This window comes from Geosmithia morbida, assembly GCF_012550715.1.
Source record: "Geosmithia morbida isolate 1262 chromosome Unknown scaffold_4, whole genome shotgun sequence".
Classification (NCBI taxonomy): domain Eukaryota; kingdom Fungi; phylum Ascomycota; class Sordariomycetes; order Hypocreales; family Bionectriaceae; genus Geosmithia; species Geosmithia morbida.
Genome location: NW_023336191.1, coordinates 125827 through 147543, shown reverse-complemented (window position 1 = coordinate 147543; position 21717 = coordinate 125827). Strand labels below are relative to the sequence as shown.

The window sequence follows — 21717 nt, the reverse complement described above, 5'->3', positions numbered from 1 at the left end:
GTGGCCCTGGAAATTTCGCCCACAAAAAAAACTACAAGCCCTCGTCCCTCACTGCCTTTTTCCTCCCACGACGTGCAACCTCTTGTCAAACCTCACTCCATACTAACCCATCAACCCACCCAGGTCGCCCAAGATGAGTGTAAGTTTTTTTGGGATCAACAACGGCCTCCAATTCGACTTTGGAAAATACTGATGGGCAATGGATCATAGCACCGCAAGTTCGAGGCTCCCCGCCACGGTTCGCTGGCCTACCTGCCGCGCAAGCGTGCCGCCCGTCATCGCGGAAAGGTCAAGTCGTACGTATTCAAAAGAAAAAGAAAAAAACCAAAACAAATTCTTCCCCGGGTGCTTCTGCAAAAGGGCAAGCGGCTAACAGTTTACATTTCCATCTTCCAACAGCTTCCCCAAGGATGACCCCAAGAAGCCCGTCCACCTGACGGCCGCCATGGGCTACAAGGCCGGTATGACGACGATTGTCCGTGACATGGACCGCCCCGGCGCCAAGGCGAACAAGAAGGAGGTCGTCGAGGCCGTGACCATCGTCGACACCCCACCTGTACGAACAATGCAGCCCGCTTGGCTATGTGCCTATGGCTAACATCTTTTTTTTAGATGATCGTTGTTGGTCTTGTGGGCTACATCGAGACTCCCCGCGGTCTCCGCTCTCTCAGCACCGTCTGGGCCGAGCACCTGAGCGATGAGCTCAAGCGCCGCTTCTACAAGAACTGGTACAAGTCTAAGAAGAAGGCCTTCACCAAGTACGCCAAGAAGCACTCCGAGAGCAGCGGTGCCTCCGTCACCCGCGAGCTCGAGCGCATCCAGAAGTACTGCACCGTCGTCCGCGTCCTCGCCCACACCCAGATCCGCAAGACCCCCCTCAAGCAGAAGAAGGCCCACCTCATGGAGATCCAGATCAACGGTGGTTCTGTCGCCGACAAGGTCAACTTCGGCCGCGGGCTCTTTGAGAAGCCCGTCAGCATCGACTCCATCTTCGAGCAGGACGAGGTCATTGACGCCATCGCTGTTACCAAGGGCCACGGTTTCAACGGTGTCACCGCCCGTTGGGGTACCACCAAGCTGCCTCGCAAGACCCACAAGGGTCTCCGTAAGGTCGCTTGTATCGGTGCCTGGCACCCCTCCCACGTCCAGTGGACCGTTGCCCGTGCCGGTCAGCTGGGTTACCACCACCGTACCTCGGTCAACCACAAGATCTACCGCATCGGCAAGGGTGACGCCGACGACAACGCGTCGACTGATGTTGACATTACCAAGAAGACTATCACCCCGTACGTTTTCTCCTGCCTCGGCGTGGATCGAGAGCAGATTCCTATGCATATATGGAAGTGTTTGCTAACGCTCAAACAGTCTTGGTGGTTTTGTCCGCTACGGTGAGATCAACAACGACTTCGTCATGCTCAAGGGCTCCATCCCTGGTGTGAAGAAGCGCGTCATTACTCTCCGCAAGTCCATGTTCACCCACACCTCGCGCCGTGCCCTCGAAAAGATCAACCTCAAGTGGATCGACACCTCGTCTGAGTTCGGTCACGGTGCCTTCCAGACCCCTGCCGAGAAGAAGCAGTTCCAGGGTACCCTCAAGAAGGATCTGGCCTCCGCTTAGAGCGGTTGAAGCCATGTTTTCATTCTTGCTGTGTCTTTGTCAATTGCATTCAGGTGTCCAGAGGGTTATTTTTTAAAAACGAGATGACAAAAACCAGACCACAAATCAAAGGAGGTCCCGGCTTAGGAACTCCTTATAAATCTCAAAAAAGCAAAATTCCTCCCCCCCCCCCCAAACAAAAAATATTCTCCCTCTTCAGTGGGGGAGCACCCTCTGGACTTGGCATGTGGTGAACAACAGATGAGAAGATAACGAAGAACAAAAAAAAAGAAAAAGGAGTTAGATTTGTCTAATGTGATAAGAATTTCAAGGATATCCCAAACAGTGCCGGTCCGACTGCCTAGCAGTTAGTAGTTCTAGTTGTTCCGTATTTTGCATCACAAGCAGTCATGTAGATTTGACAAGCATGGGATTTTCTTTTTCTTCCTGTGTGGTGGAACAGTGAGAAGCAGGGGGAAAAACTTGGTAGCTTTTGACGTCACCCCCTCCTCATCGGATCCAAACCCACCCTGGACAGAACCCACCACAAGCAGAGCAGCTGCTATCATGACGCATAACACTGCCTTTTGCATACAAAAGTGCACTCGACTATATTTATCTAACAGCAAACGACCGTTGCAGACCTCTAGAATCACTCATCTGCCATCACTTACCCGACTTCCTCTTACGACGACGATCGTCACCCCCCTTCTCCCTAGCTGTCGCTGCCTCATTCACACCTCCCAGCCCGCCAAAATGGCATCAGACAAGGATTACATGGCCTTCCTAGACAAGGCGAACAATGACTCCATCCAGGCTCAGCCCAAGACTTCGTCATCCTCTAGGGGACAGTTCAAGACGGTTGACGCGGGAACTCAGGTCCCCGCCGAGATCCAAAGTGTATGCAGGGACACATTCTACGTGAGCGACGCGGACGAGCCCTTCGAGGGCGTTTCTCTGCGCTGGAAGGGTGACGACGGACTTCCCGATGAGGGTGAGTCTCCTGTTCTTTTACTCTTATATACACATTATCCAATTCTCTAGAACTCCCCCCCGCCATCTCCTCCGCGATTTCCCCCTCCGTTGCTAACACATGCTGTCAAAGTCGAATTTGCTGAACTCATCGGCCACGCGAAGCCTGACAGTGCCGACGTGACTATCCTGGACCCGTTGGACTGGGATTCCAAGGGCCAGTATATCAAGATCCTTGAGGCAGTGCGTCAGGCCAGCCAGGGGAACGATGTTAGGGTTTATCGTGTGGCCAAGGACGGGAGCAGGGTCGAGTACTGGCTCATTACGAGGGAAGAGGGCAGGATTGTTGGAGCCAAGGCTCTGAGTGTGGAGAGCTAGTATCGGGGAATTCAACAAGAAAAAAAAATCAGGGGGGGGGGATGATACTGTATCGCGATTGTACGATTTGCCACTATTACTGTTTCAACGCTCTTCTTGTCCCGCGGGGTTCTTCCTCATACGAGGAGGCTTCGTGAGAGTTTGGGGTTGTGATGCGGGGCAATATTACATCGCTACATGGCCGCCTTCTTTCTCACTTACTTGGCTGCCCTTCAACGAACAAAATATTCGATAGTGTTAGTGTTGAAGTCTGAAAATGGATGTAATAGTACAAGGAGCTTAGTTTGCAGAATTTGGAAGAGAAGAAATAAAGAAGAGAATTGGTAAATTGTCTTAGAGCCTGAAGCAGTCACGATAAGTCGTCCTCTATTTACCGATAAGTGCGTGTAGCCGATAGCGGCGGGGCAATTGACTCTGAACTTTGTACTTTTTTGCCATTTGTACCCCAAGAGTGGTTGGTTCGACTGTGTCACAACATCAACCGGGTCAGCTCCAGCTGCAGAACCCTCCATCTTTGTTGTTCGATAAGACCCTCCAGCTTCTTTCAATTTTCTTCTCTCTTTCCATATCCGTATTCTCTCCAGCCAAGCGATACCAACAGGGGGAAGAAAAGGAACAGAAAATATGACGTCGAGTGTAAGTCTTCTTGAGCTTCAACAAGGAGGGAAAAAAATTCTAAAAGATGCGGGGCATTTTTATTTCGGTGATCCCCCGCGAAAACTAACATCGAAAATATGTAACAGCCAGATGTGGTTCCGTCACTCGAGACGGTGAAGCAGGTGATCGAAAAGGCACGCAGCAGGAAAACTGGACCGCAGCCGACGCTGGTCCCCGTGTACCGGCAAGTGTCGTCAGACCTGATCACGCCGTCGGCGGCCTACCTCAAAGTGTCGAAGCGGGCGACGACGTCGGGCGAAGGCAAGAAGCAATACTCGTTCCTATTCGAGTCGGCGGCGACGGAGCAGCTGGGGCGGTACAGCTTCGTGGGGGCGGGGCCGCGCGATGTGCTGGTCACGGGGCCCGGGTACGGCGAGGAGACGGACCCGCTGGTCGGGCTGGAGAAGGAGCTGGGGAAGCAGGTGATTGCCGAGGTGCCCGGGCTGAAGCTGCCTCCCCTGACGGGTGGCGCCATCGGCTATGTCGGGTACGACTGCGTGCGGTACTTTGAGCCTAAGACGGCGCGCCCGCTCGAGGACAGGCTGCAGATCCCCGAGTCTCTCTTCATGATGTACGACACCATCGTGGCGTTCGACCGCTTCTACGGGCTCATCAAGGTCATCTCGTACGTCGAGGTGGGTGACGGCACGGACGCCAGCCTGGCCGGGGCTTACGCCAAGGCTGAGGCCACCATCGCCGACCTGGTCGAGCTCCTCGAGTCGCCCGAGGTGCCGCTGCCCGAGCAGGGGCCCATCGAGCTGGGCCGCGAGTACAGGTCCAACATCGGTCGCGAGGGATACGAGGCCCACGTCACCCGGCTCAAGGAGCACATCGTCAAGGGCGACATCATCCAGGCGGTCCCGTCGCAGCGCTTCGCCCGCCCCACCAGCCTCCACCCCTTCAACATCTACCGTCACCTGCGCACCGTCAACCCCTCCCCTTACCTCTTCTACGTCGACTGCAGCGACTTCCAGATCGTCGGCGCCTCGCCCGAGCTGCTCGTCAAGAGCGAGGAGGGCCGCATCATCACCCACCCTATCGCGGGCACCGTCCGCCGCGGAAAGGATGCCCAGGACGACGAGCGCCTCGCCTCGGAGCTGCGCAGCTCCCTCAAGGACCGCGCCGAGCACGTCATGCTCGTCGACCTCGCCCGCAACGACGTCAACCGCGTCGCCGACCCCCTGACCGTCCGTGTTGACCGCCTCATGGCCGTCGAGAAGTTTAGCCACGTCCAGCACCTCGTCTCCCAGGTCTCGGGCGTCCTGCGCCCCGACCAGTCCCGCTTCGACGCCTTCCGCTCCATCTTCCCGGCCGGTACCGTTTCCGGCGCTCCCAAGGTCAAGGCCATGGAGCTCATCGCCGAGCTCGAGGGCGAGCGTCGCGGCGTCTATGCCGGTGCCGTGGGCTACTTTGGCTACGGCGGCGTCGATGACCAGGGTGCCCGTGTCGAGGGTGCCATGGACCTCTGTATCGCTCTGCGCACCATGGTGGTCAAGGATGGCACTGCCTATCTTCAAGCTGGTGAGTTTCTCTTTTTCCTTTCTCCTTCTCTTCATTTTCCTCCCCCACCCCCCTCTTCCTGTACTGGCCTTCTTCGTCTATCCGATCTATTCTAACGCAGATATACCAGGTGGCGGCATCGTCTTCGACTCAGACGAGTACGACGAGTGGATGGAGACCATCAACAAGCTCGGCGCAAACATGCAGTGCATCACGTCTGCCGAGGAGCTATATCACCAGCAACAGCAGAGGGCGTCCAAGAAGCCGTAATGTCCGCCTTTTCGCTTTCTGTTTTCTTGGACATTATGTTTTTTTCTTGGACACGGTATGCCAGGTGGCAACGAAGGACACTTTTGTTTTACGAGCCTACGATTCGATATGATGGCGAAGGCTTTATTTTTTATAATCAATGGCGTTGTTACCGGGATTAAAATTCCATCAATGGGAAATATAAGAGGGGGAAAAGTAGAAGAAATGAATTATATAGATGAGAGGAATGCGTCTGGCATGTGCGCTGAATTGCTCAATGCCTAGTCCCCTCCCCTTTCTCCTTTTGCTTCTCATTCTCCTAACTAAAGGTAATGAATAAAGAAACTTGAAGAAATCAAAAAGCCAGATAGAATGAAAAGAAAAAAAGAAAAAAAAAAACTGCGAAGGCATGATTCGTGATTTCGTCATCAGTAATACCAAGTGACTGGCAGCTTTCGAGGGATAGGGTCCCTCGCGTGTATGTATACTATATAATGCCCATAACCCCCACATTCTGACACATATCTCTTCTCTCTCCTTACTGGGTTAGAAGCGGCGGTACCGGCGTAGCCCTCTGACTATCAGTGGCCAGCTCGGGGATAGGCGTGTCCCTCTTTTTCGGGACAGACGGCACAGTCGGTGTCTTGACATCTGATTCGACGACGGCGGGTTCCTCGACAACGACCTCGGACGCGATGCTGCTGGCGTCCGTCATGTCGACATCCTTGTCCTCGCTCCACGAGCAACAGCTCTCTGCGCTGGGTGTGGGTGTAGCCTCGACGTCTATATCCACGACTTCGGGTGTCACCGTCGCCGTCGCTGCTGCCGCTACTTCCTCTGCGACCTTGGAAGAAGCTTCGGCCTCGGCTTTTTCGGCAGCAGCCTTGGCAGCCTCCTCCCTAGCCCTGGCGGCACGCAGTGCGGCGACAGCTCCGCCAACCTCGTCGTCGTCTTCCTCCTCGTCCTCTTCGATGTGTGTAGTCCACACCCAACGACGATCCTTCCTCCCCGTGCTACGTCTCTTTCTCACGCCAGAAGGGGACGACGACGGCGGCGGCGACGACGATGTCGTGGTAGCCGACCTGGTCATGCGGCGTCTCGTCTCCTCAAAGGGACCGGGGGTCTGACCACCGTCACGCGTCGTCGGGGCGAGGACATGGTCGAGAACCTGGTCCGCTGTTGCCGAGACGGCAGTGCCGTTATTGTTGCCGAAGGGCGAGGGCGACGATGCAGAGCCGCTGGAGGAAGACGGTGGTGTCCCGGGGGAGTACATCAGGTCTATACATGGCTCTGTGTAGATGCTCGTGACAATTTCCTGCTCCAGCGGGCTGTTGTAGGCCACGCGCCGTGCGGCCCTCTCGCGGAGACGCAGGGACTGTCGCCGCGGGGAGGGAGGGAGAATGGCCGTGCGCGGTGGGAGGGGTGAGTTGCGGAGGATGCTCCGGAGCACACGGGGTTGTGTATATGGTGGTGGCGGGGCAGCAAAAGGTACGGTAGAGTCTGCAGCCGACGCTGCTGCATCCTGGCAGTGCAGAAGAGATGATGAAGGGTAGTTGAAGGCCCTGGTGCGGTTGTCTTCCAGGGTCCCAGACAGTGGCGGCGGTGTCGTCGTCGTCGTCGTCGTCGTCGTCGCCGCAGTGGTCATGATGCTGGGCAAGGTGAGAGCAGGCTGCCGCCGCCGCCGCGATGAGGGGGGCGATGACGATGATGAGGTAGCATTGCCGCTCCCGTGGTCGGCGGATAGAGGTGTCTCCGGGTAACTGGTGGTCAGGTAGGGCGTCATGATCCTGTCCCTGGGGTCGCGGTATGAGGAGGGAGTGGCCAGGTTGAGACGTTCCAGGGTGTTGATGGCCGTGAGAGGAGTTGATCTCTGTATGGCCGTTGCGTAGGCGTTGGAAAGGGTGTTGAAGGTGGTGATGTCCCCCGGGTCGACGTTGTGAGTAGCCCGCTGCTGACCTGATACTGTTGCTGCCGGTGCTGCTGTTTCCGGACCAGATGAGGCTGATGTCGTCTGGATCTTGAGGGAAAGACGAGGCTTGCTGGGCCTCTTGGGCTGATGAGTTGCCATGATGGCTTCCCAACCTCTTCCCTTCTCGTGATGTCTTACAAAATGACGGTTGGACTAATGGGCGTGGGAACAAGACGATGTAACATCTCACTAGGAACGAGAGGGAAAGAGAGAGGGGAAGAACGGGAACGATCCAGCCAAGGCATGTTGCATACATAGGTATTCCTGACCCAAGCATCACCCCCTCCTCATCTCTCATCCGTCGGCGGCTATGTGACGCCCCCTCCATCACGATAAGCGCCATCAGGGATTGGTGGCATGCACGACTCATCACACACACACTATTACCGAGTATTACTCGCAGCAGTGCTCCGTAACTGCTACGGAGTAGAAACCAAACTATTTCCCGTTTCCTGTTTATTTGACGCGGAATCGCAGGGATCATTTAGCACCATTTGACCAACAAAGATAAACACGTCCGATGTTTCCCGCAGCGTGGTTGGCCTGTGTAGGCGCCGACCCTGGCCATGGCTGCCAATGAGGATGGTCTCCCCCCTCCCCCCCCGGTCCCATGCAGCTGGTGTGTCTCTGAATATCGGCAGCCCGGCAACTTCTGTTCTTCATCTCTTGGCGTCATGGTAAGTGTATGTCGTAGACTCGTAGTACGCACGCAGTCTATAGATGCTTCCAGACTCCAAGCCAGGAGGGGGGGGTTTCGACTTTCCCAAGTGTGTTATTCTTCGTTTTTGTGAGTTGGCGGGAAGTCCCGTCGAGAGACGATGAGAGAAACTCTCCGACAAAAGAAGTAGTAAGAATAACGGATGTGTATTATACTTGTCGATTAATCATTAATATATGAAGCGCACTCACTATTTTTAGTAATAGTCTTGGTCCACCCAGTGTACATGCCGCCGTGCAACAGTAAAAAGCTGTCTTTGAGATGTATACACACCGCCTGTGCACCCAGAAAGGACGCCGAGACCTTCCATACTGTGAAAGAGAGACCGGGATAGAATGGGGGGAGCACTGCTACTGTATTGATATCCGTACTAGAGTATTTCACACACATATAATGGCGGTGCGCTCCATTGCGTGATTCTAACTGGCGTATTGTCGAGGGGAAGAAAGGAGGAAAAAACTCCTCTGTGAAGAGAGGAAATTGTTTGTCATGTCTGGTCTGAGCGTAGGCTACCCCCTGACGATAATATATAATTAGTTTGGTGCCATTTTGCGTCAAGCCCCGCGTGGCGCAATTGGCAGCGCGTAAGCCTTCTATTTGATAGCTTAAGGTTCGGGGTTCGACCCCCCGCGTGGGGTATTTCTGCCAATTTTTTCATCTTTTTGCTTCTATTTTCTCCTTTCTCATCACCAATCTGATATCTCTTTCCTTCACCCATCTTGCTGTTTCTAAACATTTCCTTTTTCTCCCTTTCGTTACCTTTTGGTGTAGACAAGTGGCTTAGCAAGTTCTGTTCCGATTTCCTCTTCATGCCCTTGTACAATAAAAGAACACTGTGGAGCGCGGGCTCCCCTTCCTCTTTCTTCTTTTTTTATAAAAAAAAAAACGCTTGCATGGTCCGTCATCACTTCAACAAAGGGTCAACGGCAAACAATGAATAATTGTCACCGTCACCAACAATGTCTTCGGATTTACCATGGAGGAAACCACCCAAACGCATCGGCGATGAAAGGGTAATTCTACAATTTGTATGACCCGACTCCACTCACAATACTGTTACAGTATGTGACGTGCTGACAGATACATTTCATAGGACTACGACTGCTTCTACGCCCAGGTAGTCGAGAATAAGGACCCGTCGCTCAAGTCCAGACCCGTCGGCGTGAAACAAAAGAGCATCCTGGCCACGTGCAACTACAATGCGCGCTCCCGCGGCGTGCGCAAGCTCATGCTTGTCAGCGAGGCGAAGAAGGCGTGTCCCGACCTCGTGCTCGTCGACGGGGAGGATCTCACTCCCTTTCGTGACGTGAGTAAGCGGCTCTTTGAATACTTGAAGAAGTACTCTTGGAGTGGCAAGATGGAGAGGCTGGGGCTTGATGAGATTTTCATGGGTAATATCCCTCTTTCCGTCCATCCCTTTCCTCCCTGTCATCACTGTTCTTCTTCCCGAGCGGCGTGAGATGGAGAGAACGGGTGGAACAGAACACTGATCAAGCACATGGCCAGACGTCACTGATATTGTCGAGTACAACATGACATGCATGGATCGTCCCCCAACTCCCAACTCCTTCTTCTACTTGTCCAAGACGGACCCTGAAAAGGGCTTCATCTGTGACATGACCACCATAGCTGGATGTGCCATCGGAGCGCGTGTCAGGCCCACAGACTGGAGTGATCCTTACTATATGCGTCTCATTCTTGGATCCCGCCTGGCCCTGCATCTCCGGACAAAGCTCGAGGACGACTTTGGGTACACGTCTACCTGCGGCATCTCGACAAACAAACTTCTCAGTAAACTGTGCGGCGGCAAGAACAAACCCCGCAATCAGACGACCCTGGTGGCCCCCGACGAAGCCCATACCCTGGATTTCATGGATGGTAACAGGTTAAGGGGTGTCCCGGGAATCGGCTTCAAGATGGCCTCGAGCATAGAAGAGCTCATGACGGGAAAGAAGAAAACCACAGAAGACTCCAATTCTTCTGGGTCGACAGTGACTGTTGGTGATGCGCGAGCATCGCCAGAAGTTTTCCCCGCGTCTATAGAAAGGGTTCTCGATGGTACGGGGGCTGAGAAGGGCGTGGGATCTCGGGTATGGGCTCTTCTTCATGGGGTTGACCCCACCGAAGTAAAGAAGACCAGCGACTTCCCTTCCCAGATTGGTATCGAGGACACGTACCCTCGCCTCAGTCTCAGCACCATGCCACAGATAACTGAGGAGCTCCTCAAGCTCACGTGCTCTCTTATTCGCAGGATGAGGACCGACCTCCTGGAACATAGCGATATCGAACCGACCTCGAATGGTGGAAAATGGCTCGCGCGGCCTAGGACACTACGCTTATCTATCCGATCCTGGCACCAGATGCAGAACCAGTCGTTCGGCCGCTCTTCAAGGTCTTCGCCGCTCCCAGGATTCGTCTTTGATACGAAGGAGGCCATTGAAGAAATTGCAGAGAATCTAGTCTCTCAGTACTTGGTACCCCTTTTGCGTCGTTTGAACAGCGAGAGGGGATCCAAGTGGAATCTGCAGCTCATCAACATTTGTGTCGCCAATATGGATCCGGGGGTGGGCAGTGACAAATCTCGCGTTGGTAGAGACATCGGGAGCATGTTTAAGAACCAAGAGGAGACCTTGAAGCCATGGAAGATCGTCGAGAGCGATGTCCCTCCACGCGAGACAGAAACTGAGCCAGACGCCGAATCGGAGACTGCTACTGCTGAGGTTGGCCGAGGATGGGAAACAGCAGGGCACGCTTCATGCCCGCGCTGTGGCTGTTTGCTCCCGACATTTGCCCTGCCAGCACACCTGCGATTTCACGATATGGGTGCGTAAGACTTGTTTGTCCAACAAGATAATGAATGGCCAGACTGTGCTGTTATCATGCCTTGGCAATCTCTGCTACCTAACGAAGAATGGTTTTCGGTGGTTGATACCCAGGGCATATGCGCTTTGGGAGCAACACCTCCCCGGCATCCCCCCCCCGTCCCCTTGCATCGGCAATGGTTGTCGTCATCTTTATTCTCAGTAGTTCAGGGTGGTGGGTTGCTTCTAGAGTAGATTCCAAAATGACACCGGTGAGAATGCTGGCGAATCTGTAGCTGGCCCATTGTCGCACAAGGCGGCGCAGACGCAACACCGAGGCGTAGAAATCTCTACGAGGTCCTGTCCCCTCGGGATAATGAAATATGGAGGTCTTGTTTGATGGTATTTCAAGCACCAGTCGTGTGCACCTGAGGGCCTTTGACTTCAAGTAAAGCAGCTGGAAGCAAAGCTATATGTCTCTGGATTACGCCCATGCCTTCCCGCCCTGGCCTTACCTCCTCCCAGTCGGCGGGCAGATGCGGCCCAGCAATCCTGCAATATACCATGAATCATCGCCTGGGGCTTGTCTGGAACAGCATGTTGTGCAACATGAACTCTGTGCTAGTGTGGCCGAATTCTACAGACAAGTCAGCGGGCATCCGTGTATCAGGCGCAGAGGGGAGGAAACACGACACGTACCGCCCATGGCTTTGCGGTAGTAGTAAGAGGAGATTCACTAATGCTTCACGTCGGGTAGTTTGCTTAGATAGTGAATCGATGCCAAATCCTTGCTTCCTGCGATGACTGCTTCTTAGCTGACACAGATCCATCCCAGTACCCTCAAGTTGCCGCATATCTTGATATGAGCTGTCGGTTAGTTTCCGTCATCTCTTTGGCTTGGAGTGCAGCCTTCTCCTGAACGGGTTTCTAATGAAGGTACAATAGAAGATGAAATGGTGTGATAGAGTATCAAAACCCACAAGGCCACGATGGACAGCTGCTAGCTGGCGGTCGCCAGGTGCCCGCAGCCGCCAGAACCTGAGCACTATTTGACGACTGCCTGTTGGCCTTCCTTATGAAGTGCGCCTTCCTTGTGTTACGCAGAAGGAACGGGAATGCTCTTTCCTCTTAAAGTCACTGCTTCCTCTTATTCTGCCCCTTTTACCTGAGCCATGAGTCCCTTCGCCTCCTCGTTTGCCTCACTCTCTACGCTACCACTTTCACCAAGCGTTTGTCTCCCCTTCTTCAGCCGTCATCCAGACGCCACGACACTCTGCGCAATAACCGTCGAGAATGAAGCATTCCGGATTGTCCGTGGTCACAAACCCCGATTCCCTTCTCTAATACGGCATGCTTGTCCTTCAGCATATGGGAGATAAGACCTTCCTCTCGTCTGCTCAGTGAGATACTTCGCATAAATCAAGAGCCTTCATCCACTCGACTTGATACATCACCAGCCGATAGATGTCCTCCTGACATAAATATACCATCAACCACAAGCACCTTTGTCGTCTTGGAGTCCTTATAGGGAGAGGAACCCTTTCTGAGTCTATAAACTACTTCCTTGAACTTCCCGTGTGGTATACTAGACACCTCCTTAGCCGCCGATATCATCCACCGACACCAACACTTCTTTGATAGAAGCGAAGTGCCACTAATAGCTTCGGTCTTTCTGCCAGGCCTTCCCCTATATACCGTTACTTCGGTCTCTGCTGAGTGTCATCAGTAGCCAACCAACACCATGGCGAGAGGAAGTCGGGGCGCTGCCTCGGAACAGATTCGTCGACCAATCGACCTTTCAGGGCATATATCTGCGAATGAGAGGAACAGTCTCACAGTACTCGTTACTGCTATTACCGACAGGATGGATCAGCAAATCAGTGACATCTTCGACTCCCCTCCTGTGGCACCAGATCTGAGGGGTGAGGCATACAACTGGTTGCTGTTCTCGCTGACGGAACATAGGCCCCTTCCTCGAAACTCCAAAGACACGGAAAAGCAGTACTCCAACGCACTCAAGAACAAGAAGGCCCATGAGAAGTGTCCCGTGGTGGAAGAGAGGTCCAAGGGCCCCCAACTGCAAGAGCTCAAGAAAGAGGCCCTTGCCTCCTTTTTGAAGTGGCAGGGGAACTTATTGCAGAGAATCTGGGATATTGATGTAAGAGAGCTTCCGAGCTCTTTCCAAGGACCGTCTGGGAAACCCAGAGGCCGTGGTCGTGGTGCTACCCGAGGGAATGGGAGCTCTCGAGGAAGCGACATCCGTGGCAGTGGAGCTGGTCGTGGTGGTTTACCTATTCCAACAGGTCCGGTAACTTGTTCCTTTCTCACGATGAACCTCATTTATACTTGCTAACTGACGCTGGGAAAATAGGTCCGCCACGGCTTCCGTCGAGGCACACGGATCTGGCCCTGTCGACAAAGTATCCGCCGACTCCGAATGCTCTATGGACTCTGCCGCAGGAAAGGAGGAAGCTGTTTTTGCATATCGTGCTGCTGGCTGCCCTGTCCTTGTCCGAATATAGCGCCCACACGCATCTTCTCCTTGTCTACCTAACATCCTCTCTGAACATGCCTCTGAGCTTCCTCTACGCTGAGGAAGGGAGGCTGGCCGAGGCCATGGCTCAGGTCGCATTGGACATGTCCCCGGAGGAGCTGCTGCGGAAAGCCGAAGAGGCTAAGAGTTCAAGGAGGGGGAGAGGCAACAATAGCCCGGCTCCTACTTCTCTGTCTCCAACTTTGACAGCTGCAGGAATTGGGACTCCTGACGGGAGCTTTGGTCTGACAAAATTTGTGGCTGCAAACCTCTTGGGGCCCCTAGCCGGCGGGGGGAAAGCAATGTGCAACTTGTTTGGTATGAACCCGGCCAAGCCAACCAGCAAGATGATGGAAGTCTTCAGCCGAGAGATTCAGGAGTTTGCCTTTGTTTCTGTGCACAGCGAGGCAGTCACCGAATACAATGATGCCCGTCAGTTTGGTGCGGGGGAGCGCAGATTCCGCTTGGTCCTTGCCATGAGCGGCTGGGCCTCTGAAGACAAGGACATGAGAAAACCTTGGTTGTGTCTGGGTCGTCAGACTGAGAACTATGTCGTCCGTTGGGATCCTATCACGCTGCTGAGTCTGGGGAGCTCTCTCGAAACAGTCATCAAGAGTACCGCTTGGAAAGGTTCCCAGAGGGAAATCAGCAAGAAGTCAAGTAGGCTCGCCTTTCTCTAATGACATATCCCTGCCCTGGCCCCGCTAACCATTAATCAGTCTTCGCTTGCCTCATCAAGTCCGAATGGCCAGAGTCGCTCCTGAAGATCAGCAAACTTGTCGACAACCCGTGGAGTGTGGGCACAGTGCGGTCCGAAAAGGCTGGATTAGTCCTAGCCGATGCCATCATGCGACATAAATTTCAAGGCGACCGATCGGTTTCTCTAGTAGGGTACGGACTCGCAGGGCGAGCAATCTACATGTGCCTCATGACTCTCGCAGAGAGGCGATGCTTTGGTCTGGTTGAGTCCGTTGTCTTGATGGGCGCCCCTATACCATCAGAGTCTCGTGTGTGGCTCACACTCAAGAGCGTCGTCCCTGGTCGTCTTGTCAATGTATACTCTGAGCACGACTACCTGCTCGGCTTCCTGTGCCGCTCCTCCAACACTCAGTTTGGCATCGCCGGTCTCCAGGAGATTCGTGGTGCTCGAGGTGTCGAGAATTACCACGTTGGTCGTATGCCCGAGGGCCACATGGGATACGAGACGATGGCGGGCAAGATCCTCAAGGATATCGGATGGGAGTGTCTTGATCGAGAGAGTGTGACGGGGCGAGGAAAGCAGGGCAAGGTGTCTGGTCCGAGGTGGTGATGTCTAGATGGTAGCGTATACTTCTTTGCTTGTACCCTTGGGGTTTCTTCCCTGTCTTGCTCTGATGAGATTATCGCTTTTTCTCTTCACTCTGCTTCGTTGGGTCTTTTATTAAAGAGCTGGGGCTTGAGATTGGCTTTATGAGTTAGACATTGTTAATGGCCTTAGGCCGCTGTCGGATCAAACAGCTGAAAAAGTCACCGGAAGATGTTATTCTGTTCCGATCAGACATTTATTTGCCTGGTAAAACGGAACACTTGTACAGTCATGATTTCCCTAATTATAACAACAGCAACAATACACACATCAATGTCACGAAAAGGCCTGTTTTCGAGCCCTTGTTTTCATCCAAGATCAGTGATCGTATCCGGGTTTATCTCCTTCCGATCCGGAACCTCAGTATATAGCTGCGTCTTCTCGAGACATGAGGGTAGCCAGTGTGATTGCATGTAACCTACGAAGAGTTGACAGAAATCAGAGCACTAGACAGGTCGCAATAAAGGCCAAATGGAACAGTAAAACACGATGATTCGTAGCAGGAAATGGACAGTCGGTGTACGCACGACGCGATCAGGCTATGACAGGACCAGCTTTCCGGCGACTTCATCCGTAGTGTAATCCGATAAGGTTGTCGACCTTGCCTTTAATGTTTTGTCCCCTTCCCAAGTCGCGTGCCCCGGCCCACCATCTGCGTGCTCCACGTCACATAGCAGGAAGGGAGGCTGCGCTAGGATCTGCGATCGCCCGTGGGTACGCTACCGTGGTGTTCCTGATTTATAGACGAGGGCCTGCGACGTGACGGTGTATGGCAGGTGCGTACCGTATGACAGCGGCTCGCCGAAGCCGGTTTGGTGACGACCTGGTGGCATCGCCGCGATGTTCCCGTCTCTTTGTCGAAGAACGGGGTTCTCGATGATATATATAGTGGCAAGAGTGGGCTGCTCGCAAGCCAGGTAGTCACCTCGGAACGGGGTAACATGGGACAGCCCATAATGGCTGCCGGTGCATCCAAAAGTGGCCAGCGTTGATAGCCTAAATACCCTCCTCGCTGACTATGCCATATCGGAACGGCAGCGCCTACCACATCTCGGGGGCGAGCCATCTCCGAGAGTGCCAGCTTCGGCCCGTGAAACGGTCAAGTGCTGACAGAGGACGAAGGACAGTCAAGCCACATCAAGCCACATCCAAGAATGACATCAGGAGGTCATCAAGAGAGATTCAGTCAAGGTCCAAGGAAGTATATAGAGTTATCACGAGCAAAGACAAGGACGTCGGAGACAAGAAGCGAGAACAAGTATGAAGAGGTAGCCGAGAAGCTACTGGAAAGAAAGAAGACAGAGATGAACGAAGATGAATTTTGACCCCAAAGTTGACCTTGAATCTCTTTTCTGTCTCTTCTGTCTCTTGCCTGCAAGACTTCATCACTTTCTCTATTACTTCTCTCACGTCCTTGACAGATAGTAACTATATAGGTGTTCCGTCTTACTAGGCAAGTGTCTAATCGGAACGGAATGACATCTTCCGGTAGCTTATTCAGCTGTTTGATCCGACAAATCGGTGCAATGGAAACCAGAGATCCCCGACTGCGACGCACGAAATACAAGAAAAACCCAACCGACTTTTTTATAATAAGATATGCCAAGAAGAGATTAAGATAACCTGCTTGTAGACAACAATACACGACGCTTAAACGTCTTTTTCTTTTCTTCTTCTTCCTCTTCTACTTCCTTCCTTCCCAATGGTTGGTTCCTTTTTTTTTTGTTCTTTTTTTTTTCGTTTTAGAACCCAAGATGACTCAAGTACTACTTGCTAGTAGTTGATATGGGGTGAAAAAAAGGGTGGGGTTGAGGGGAGGAAAATAAGCAAGTAGAGTATAGAAGAAAAAAAAAAGAAAGGGAAAAATTGTTTAGAGAGGTGAGAAGAATTATTAGGGGAGAAGAACGATATAAAAGAATCAATCAATTGTTTGTTTTTGACTTTTGATTTTTTTGATTTTTTTTTTTATGTAGAAGGTCCAATCATGCTGGGGACTTTTTTCCTCGGCAGGCGGGGGCCACGGGGCTCTACGCGAGGGGCACCTTGTATGGCTCTCGGCTCGCGCATGAGGGACTTGTCCAGGCGGGCGGGAACGCGGGTGACGATTGTGCGGTAGTTGTCTGGTAACTGTCCGCCCTTGGGGAGGGGGACGGATGCCGTGCGCCAGATGTGGTCGGACGTGTCGGATAGGTAGGTGGATGGCTTTCCGCCGCCGCCGCCGCCGGAGGAGGAGGACGAGGTCGGGAGGGTCAGGGAGTTGCCGCTGACGCTGTATGATGATCGGAGGGAGGCTAGACGGGATAGGCTGGATGATAGGCCAGGGCGGCCGCGGGCTTTCTTGGCCATGATGATTTCGTCGAAAAGGCGGATGACGGGGTCTGATTGGGGTTTCATTTCTCGGTCGTGGATGAATTCGTTGAAACCTGGGGGACATGTCAGTTTGAGACGGAAGACGGGGGACGTAGGGACTAGGGGAAAGGCTTATGAATGAAGATGAAAAAATAAAAATAAGAACAAAAAAAGTAAAAGAAGAGAGAATGGAGAAAAAGGATAGAAGAGAGAAAGATGGGGCGGAAAAAAGAGAAGAACCCATACCCTGAGTCTCACGCAACATGGTGGCATATTCTTGCTGATCGTGAGGAAGACCCTTGATGAAACCGCTCATGTCAAAGGCAAACAGCTGCCCGTTCCCCTTCTGCTGCTTCGACGGCCTGCCGAGGTACTTGCGGTACGTGTATAGCAGACTGGCGAGGCACCTGGCAAAGGCGGCGCGGACGCGGTCGGCGTGGAAGGCCTCGGGGCACACGACCGACACGAAGCCCAGGCAGCGGCCGTGCGAGGCCATGCCGCAGCCGGAGCAGATGAAGATGCCGTCGTCCTCGGCCTTCTCGAGGCATATACTGCAGTTAGACTCGTCCTTGGGGCTCCACACCTGGCAGTGACCCTCAACCCAGACCGTCGTGTCCGTGTCGTGCACCGGGTGCACCTGCATGCTCGGCATGATGGTCGAAGCCGCCATGGTCGACGGCGCGTAGGCGGACGGCGCGTAGCCTGCCCCTCCTCCGCCGCCGCCACCGCTGCCGCTGCCGCTGCCGCTGCCGCTGCCGCCCAGGGACGAGAGGGAGTCGGCCGAGATGGAGGTGATGGACATGTTGGGCTGGTGGCCGTTGAGGAACTGGAGGCTGGGCTTGTGCGTGGGACCGCCGGCGGCGCCGGGGGGCACCACGCGCGGCGGGCGGGTCTCGACGCCGAAGGATGAGCTGCGCCGCCCGCTGTCGTCGCGGAAGTGTCCCGACCGCTTCTCGCGGAGCGTGGCGGCCAGGCCGAGTCCCGAGTCGCTGCGCGAGATCGGCGTCGTCGGCATCGGGGGGAAGTGGGTCGACACGGGCGACAGGGAGGACTTCGGGCTCGTCTTGTTGCTCGACCTGCTCGTGCCCGGACGGTCCGACTTCCCGTTGTCGGTGGGGGCCGTGGCGAAGGCGTTGAAGACGGGCTGCTGGATGTCCTGCCGAGGGTCGGGCGCGCCAAACGTCGACGAGCTCTGCGACGCCCACTTGCCCAGCGTGCAGGGCTGGGCTCGCGGGTTGAACAGGCTGGCGTTCTCGGACGAGAATGAGTCGTAGGGGAAGCTCTCCATGGCGTAGGGTGGCGGCCCCGACGCGACGCCGTACCGGAGCCGGTGGGGCGCGGCCATCTGCAGGAGGGACTGGAGCTTGCGGCGGATCTGGCGGGGCAGGCGCACGGGCTGCGAGGTCGCGTCGATGGTGTCCTGGTCCAGGTCGACGAGCACGTAGTCGTCTTCCGGGAGCGTGATGTTGTCGTAGCGACGCTCGATGCCGACGATGTAGGGGCAGGGGGCCTCTAGGGCCGAGATGAGGCGCGCGGGGAGGATGGGAATGAAGATGCTGGCCCACTTGAAGGGGTACAGCAGGCTGGCGAGGGCGTGGCAGGCCAGGTGCAGCATGCTGGCGTGCGACGAGAGGAAGATGATGCGCGACTCCGACATGGCGAACTCGAACAGGGCGAGCACGTTCTCGAGCGACAGGCAGCGGAACAGGGCGTAGAGGTCGATGGTGCGCGTGCCGGGTATCTCGTTGTGCGCCTCCTTGCGCGCGTACAGCCGCAGCTCGCGCACGCTCAGCTCCACCTGCGTCTTGGAGCCGAGCGGGCTGAGGGCCTCGGTGCAGAGGTTGACGACGTAGCGCTCCAGCGGCTGCCACCGGCCGACCTTGGGCGACGTCGGGGGGATGCGGAGCACGCCGCCGTCCGTCATGGGCACGATGACGGCCTTGAGCCACTCCTTCCAGAAGCCCATGGCGGAGGCGTCGCGGCCGAGCACGCCGTACGCCCGCGGGGTCCACAGCCCGCTCTCGCCGGCGGTGAGCCCCTCAATCTTGGAGGCGGCGCCGTGCCGCAGCGGGCGCAGCATGTCGGTCATGAGCGTGATCTTCTCCTCCACCGTGCTGATCTCTTCCTCGAGGCGGTCGCGGGCCGCGGTGCCCGAGGGAATGGTGGGCAGCTTGGCCAGAAGCTGCGACAGGTGGGAGCGCTCGTTGGCCAGCCTGACGCCCAGGCTGGCGGCCAGCTCGCGCTCCTCGTTGGACATGTGGCCCTGGCGCCACCGCTCGCACCGCAGCTCAATCTCCTCGGCGACGTGGGCGTTGACGGCCGTCCAGACGATGATGGTGATGCCGTACAGCTTCGAGTTATCGTCCGACGTCATGGTGAAGCCGTGCCAGGTCGACCGCGGCCGCTCGTCCGACGACACCACCTGGATGTCGTTGGGGAAGGCGAACATGGGCACGTAGTCGGGGAACCTGCCGCGGCGGGCCAGGTCCTCGGTCGCATCTTTCGGGGGGTATCGGTCGAGGAGGACGGGCTCGAAGCGCCGCCTGAGCGGGTGCATGTCGGGGTCGGTGTTGAGGGGCTCGGGTGGGGGGATGACGGAGTTGTAGTTGCTCAGGCGTCTCGAGGTTCGGATGGAGGCTGCGGGAGCGGGGGGAGATTGAGGTTTGTCAGTGAGCCATGAATTCCTCCTCGTTCCCCGTGGTAGGTGGCTGGACTGCGTCGACTCACAAGCTCTTTGAGGGTTGTTGGCCCTGGGAGGGGCCCTGAGGCTGGGCTGCTTCCGCACGCTGTTCATGTCGCGGAAGCTGATTCTCCTCCTGATGCTCCCGCCGATACTCTTAAGCGGGCTCATCCGGCCGTCTCCGTCGTCGGCCTTGATGCGCTCGGCGCGGGGGTTGATCATGGGAGGTCTGGATTGGATCTTGGCGCCAGCAGAGAAGGTCAAGTCCTCAAGAAAGTCCTCCCTCTCGGCGGCGAACTTGACGAGAGCCTTGTCAAAGTCGAAACCCTCGAGGAAGAAGATGCCGCTGTTCTGGTTGCTGCTGCTGCTGCTGCTGCCGTTGATGTTGTTGTTGTTGTTGCTGTTGTTGTTGTTGTCGTCGCCGCTGGCGGTGACGGTCAGCTCAGGCACGGTGAGGCCGCCGGAGGGAGCAGCTGGAGTCGGGCCGGGGTTGTTGGCTCGGATGGTGGCGCTGCTCCTGTTGCTGGTGGTGTTCCCCGAGTCGAGCTCATCGATACTAGCGATAGAGAAGCGGTTGCTGCTGCTGTTGCTGTTGCCGTTGCTGTTGCCGTTGCTGTTGCCGTTGCCGTTGCCGTTGCCGTTGCCGTTGCCGCTGCCGCTGCCGCTGCCGCTGCCGCTGCCGACGCCATTGTTATCGGAGAGAGACATGCGCGAGAAACGGTTTACCGCGGAGCTCAGCTGAGAAAAGCGACTGGACGACCTGGCTGCGGCAGGGGTAGAGGAAGCAGAGGGAGAAGGAGAGAATACGCCGGCGTCGTCGGCCGGCTCACCGTCCTCGACAATGGTGGACTCTACCTGGGGCTCTTTGACGACACCACCGGCGCCGACCACGTTGGAAGAAGGCTGGAGGCCATCGTCGTAAACGATGGACTCTATGCCGGCAATCCAGAAGTAGTCGGCCAGAGGGATCGACGTGCCGTCCATGACATGTCAATTGGGGGGGCGGAGGGGAGGGGGAAGCAGGCGACCAGAAGGAAGCTCTTCTCCAAAGGGGAAGCGGGGGGGGGGGGGGGGGGGGGGGGGGGGAAGGTATCCGTACGAGTCTCGTATGATGGGCTGACGGTCTCGCAAGCTGTTGCGTGTATCTCGTATGGGAAATGCTGAAAAATGCCAAGAGATAGCTCTGCAGCAATTCTCTCTGGCTGGAATGGAGTTTTTTTTTTTCTCTTCCTCTTTCTCTCTTGTTATTTCGTGGTAGAGGCCGTCGTCGTTAATCGTCGTCGATTTACTCCGTTCTGGTAACACTCTTTCCCTCTCAGAGGAGAATGAGGGGCGAGCAGAAGGAGGGGGGATGTTTCTGGTCGGAGTGGGTTGGCACTTGACCAAGTTGAGAGTGAGAGTGAGAGTGGGAGAGGGAGGGAGGGAGAGAGAGAGAGAGAAGAGAGAGAGAGAGACAGACAGAGGAGCAAGAGGTAAGAGACAGGGGTCTAGGGGGATCAGCAGTCTCGGTCAGGACTCAGTCACAACCATTTACCATTTACGCAGTATAATAATAAGTAATATGTAGATTGTAGAAATAAATACAAAAAAAATTAAAAATTAAAAATTAAAAAAAAAAACTATACTCCTCCGTACTCGTAGCAATACTCCCGTAGTGAAACAGTTCACAGGTACGTACTGCTACTACAGATTACTGTACTCCGTATCACAGCTACCAAGTACAGATTACAGATTACGGATATACGAGTAGCTAAAGCTGCAAGCTGCAAGCTGCAAGCTGCAATGATATACTCATATAATGCTTGACTCCCTGCTCCCCTCTCAAGATGCCGTGGACTGATGGAGTTGCACTTGGGGGCTTCCCCTATCTGCAGCGAGAGAAGAGCTGCCACTCCATCCGTTCATCATGGTTGGTCGGCAATGTCCCCCCCTCTCCCCCTCCTCCTCCTCCTCCTCCTCCTCCTCCTCC

The 21717-nt window shown here is 55.1% G+C and overlaps 7 protein-coding genes across 7 annotated transcripts; 5 read left to right on the top strand and 2 right to left on the bottom strand.

The window, feature by feature from the left end:
- Nucleotides 1-133: 133 nt before the first annotated feature.
- On the top strand, nucleotides 134-1618 carry GMORB2_5536 (large subunit ribosomal protein L3e; the record flags this gene model as incomplete). Its single annotated transcript, XM_035467506.1, has 5 exons — nucleotides 134-139; nucleotides 211-296; nucleotides 400-556; nucleotides 613-1286; nucleotides 1366-1618. 5 exons carry the CDS (start codon nucleotides 134-136, stop codon nucleotides 1616-1618), a joined length of 1176 nt encoding a protein of 391 aa, XP_035322472.1.
- A 735-nt stretch (nucleotides 1619-2353) lies between these two features.
- Nucleotides 2354-2947, top strand: GMORB2_5535 (Conserved hypothetical, protein; the record flags this gene model as incomplete). The annotated part of the gene is made up of 2 exons (XM_035467505.1): nucleotides 2354-2591; nucleotides 2703-2947. 2 exons carry the CDS (start codon nucleotides 2354-2356, stop codon nucleotides 2945-2947), a joined length of 483 nt encoding a protein of 160 aa, XP_035322471.1.
- A 624-nt stretch (nucleotides 2948-3571) lies between these two features.
- On the top strand, nucleotides 3572-5374 carry GMORB2_5534 (anthranilate synthase component I; the record flags this gene model as incomplete). Its single annotated transcript, XM_035467504.1, has 3 exons — nucleotides 3572-3583; nucleotides 3691-5125; nucleotides 5235-5374. The coding sequence occupies 3 exons, from the start codon at nucleotides 3572-3574 to the stop codon at nucleotides 5372-5374; spliced, it is 1587 nt and encodes a 528-aa protein (XP_035322470.1).
- A 517-nt stretch (nucleotides 5375-5891) lies between these two features.
- GMORB2_5533 (uncharacterized protein) lies at nucleotides 5892-7421 on the bottom strand (the record flags this gene model as incomplete). The annotated part of the gene is made up of 1 exon (XM_035467503.1): nucleotides 5892-7421. The coding sequence occupies one exon, from the start codon at nucleotides 7419-7421 to the stop codon at nucleotides 5892-5894; it is 1530 nt and encodes a 509-aa protein (XP_035322469.1).
- A 1578-nt stretch (nucleotides 7422-8999) lies between these two features.
- On the top strand, nucleotides 9000-10871 carry GMORB2_5532 (DNA polymerase iota; the record flags this gene model as incomplete). Its single annotated transcript, XM_035467502.1, has 3 exons — nucleotides 9000-9053; nucleotides 9134-9431; nucleotides 9547-10871. The coding sequence occupies 3 exons, from the start codon at nucleotides 9000-9002 to the stop codon at nucleotides 10869-10871; spliced, it is 1677 nt and encodes a 558-aa protein (XP_035322468.1).
- A 1711-nt stretch (nucleotides 10872-12582) lies between these two features.
- On the top strand, nucleotides 12583-14683 carry GMORB2_5531 (Protein of unknown function (DUF726); the record flags this gene model as incomplete). The annotated part of the gene is made up of 3 exons (XM_035467501.1): nucleotides 12583-13060; nucleotides 13213-14034; nucleotides 14094-14683. 3 exons carry the CDS (start codon nucleotides 12583-12585, stop codon nucleotides 14681-14683), a joined length of 1890 nt encoding a protein of 629 aa, XP_035322467.1.
- Nucleotides 14684-16684: 2001 nt separating this feature from the next.
- GMORB2_5530 (to dDENN domain protein) lies at nucleotides 16685-20732 on the bottom strand (the record flags this gene model as incomplete). The annotated part of the gene is made up of 2 exons (XM_035467500.1): nucleotides 16685-17142; nucleotides 17315-20732. The coding sequence occupies 2 exons, from the start codon at nucleotides 20730-20732 to the stop codon at nucleotides 16685-16687; spliced, it is 3876 nt and encodes a 1291-aa protein (XP_035322466.1).
- Nucleotides 20733-21717: the final 985 nt, after the last annotated feature.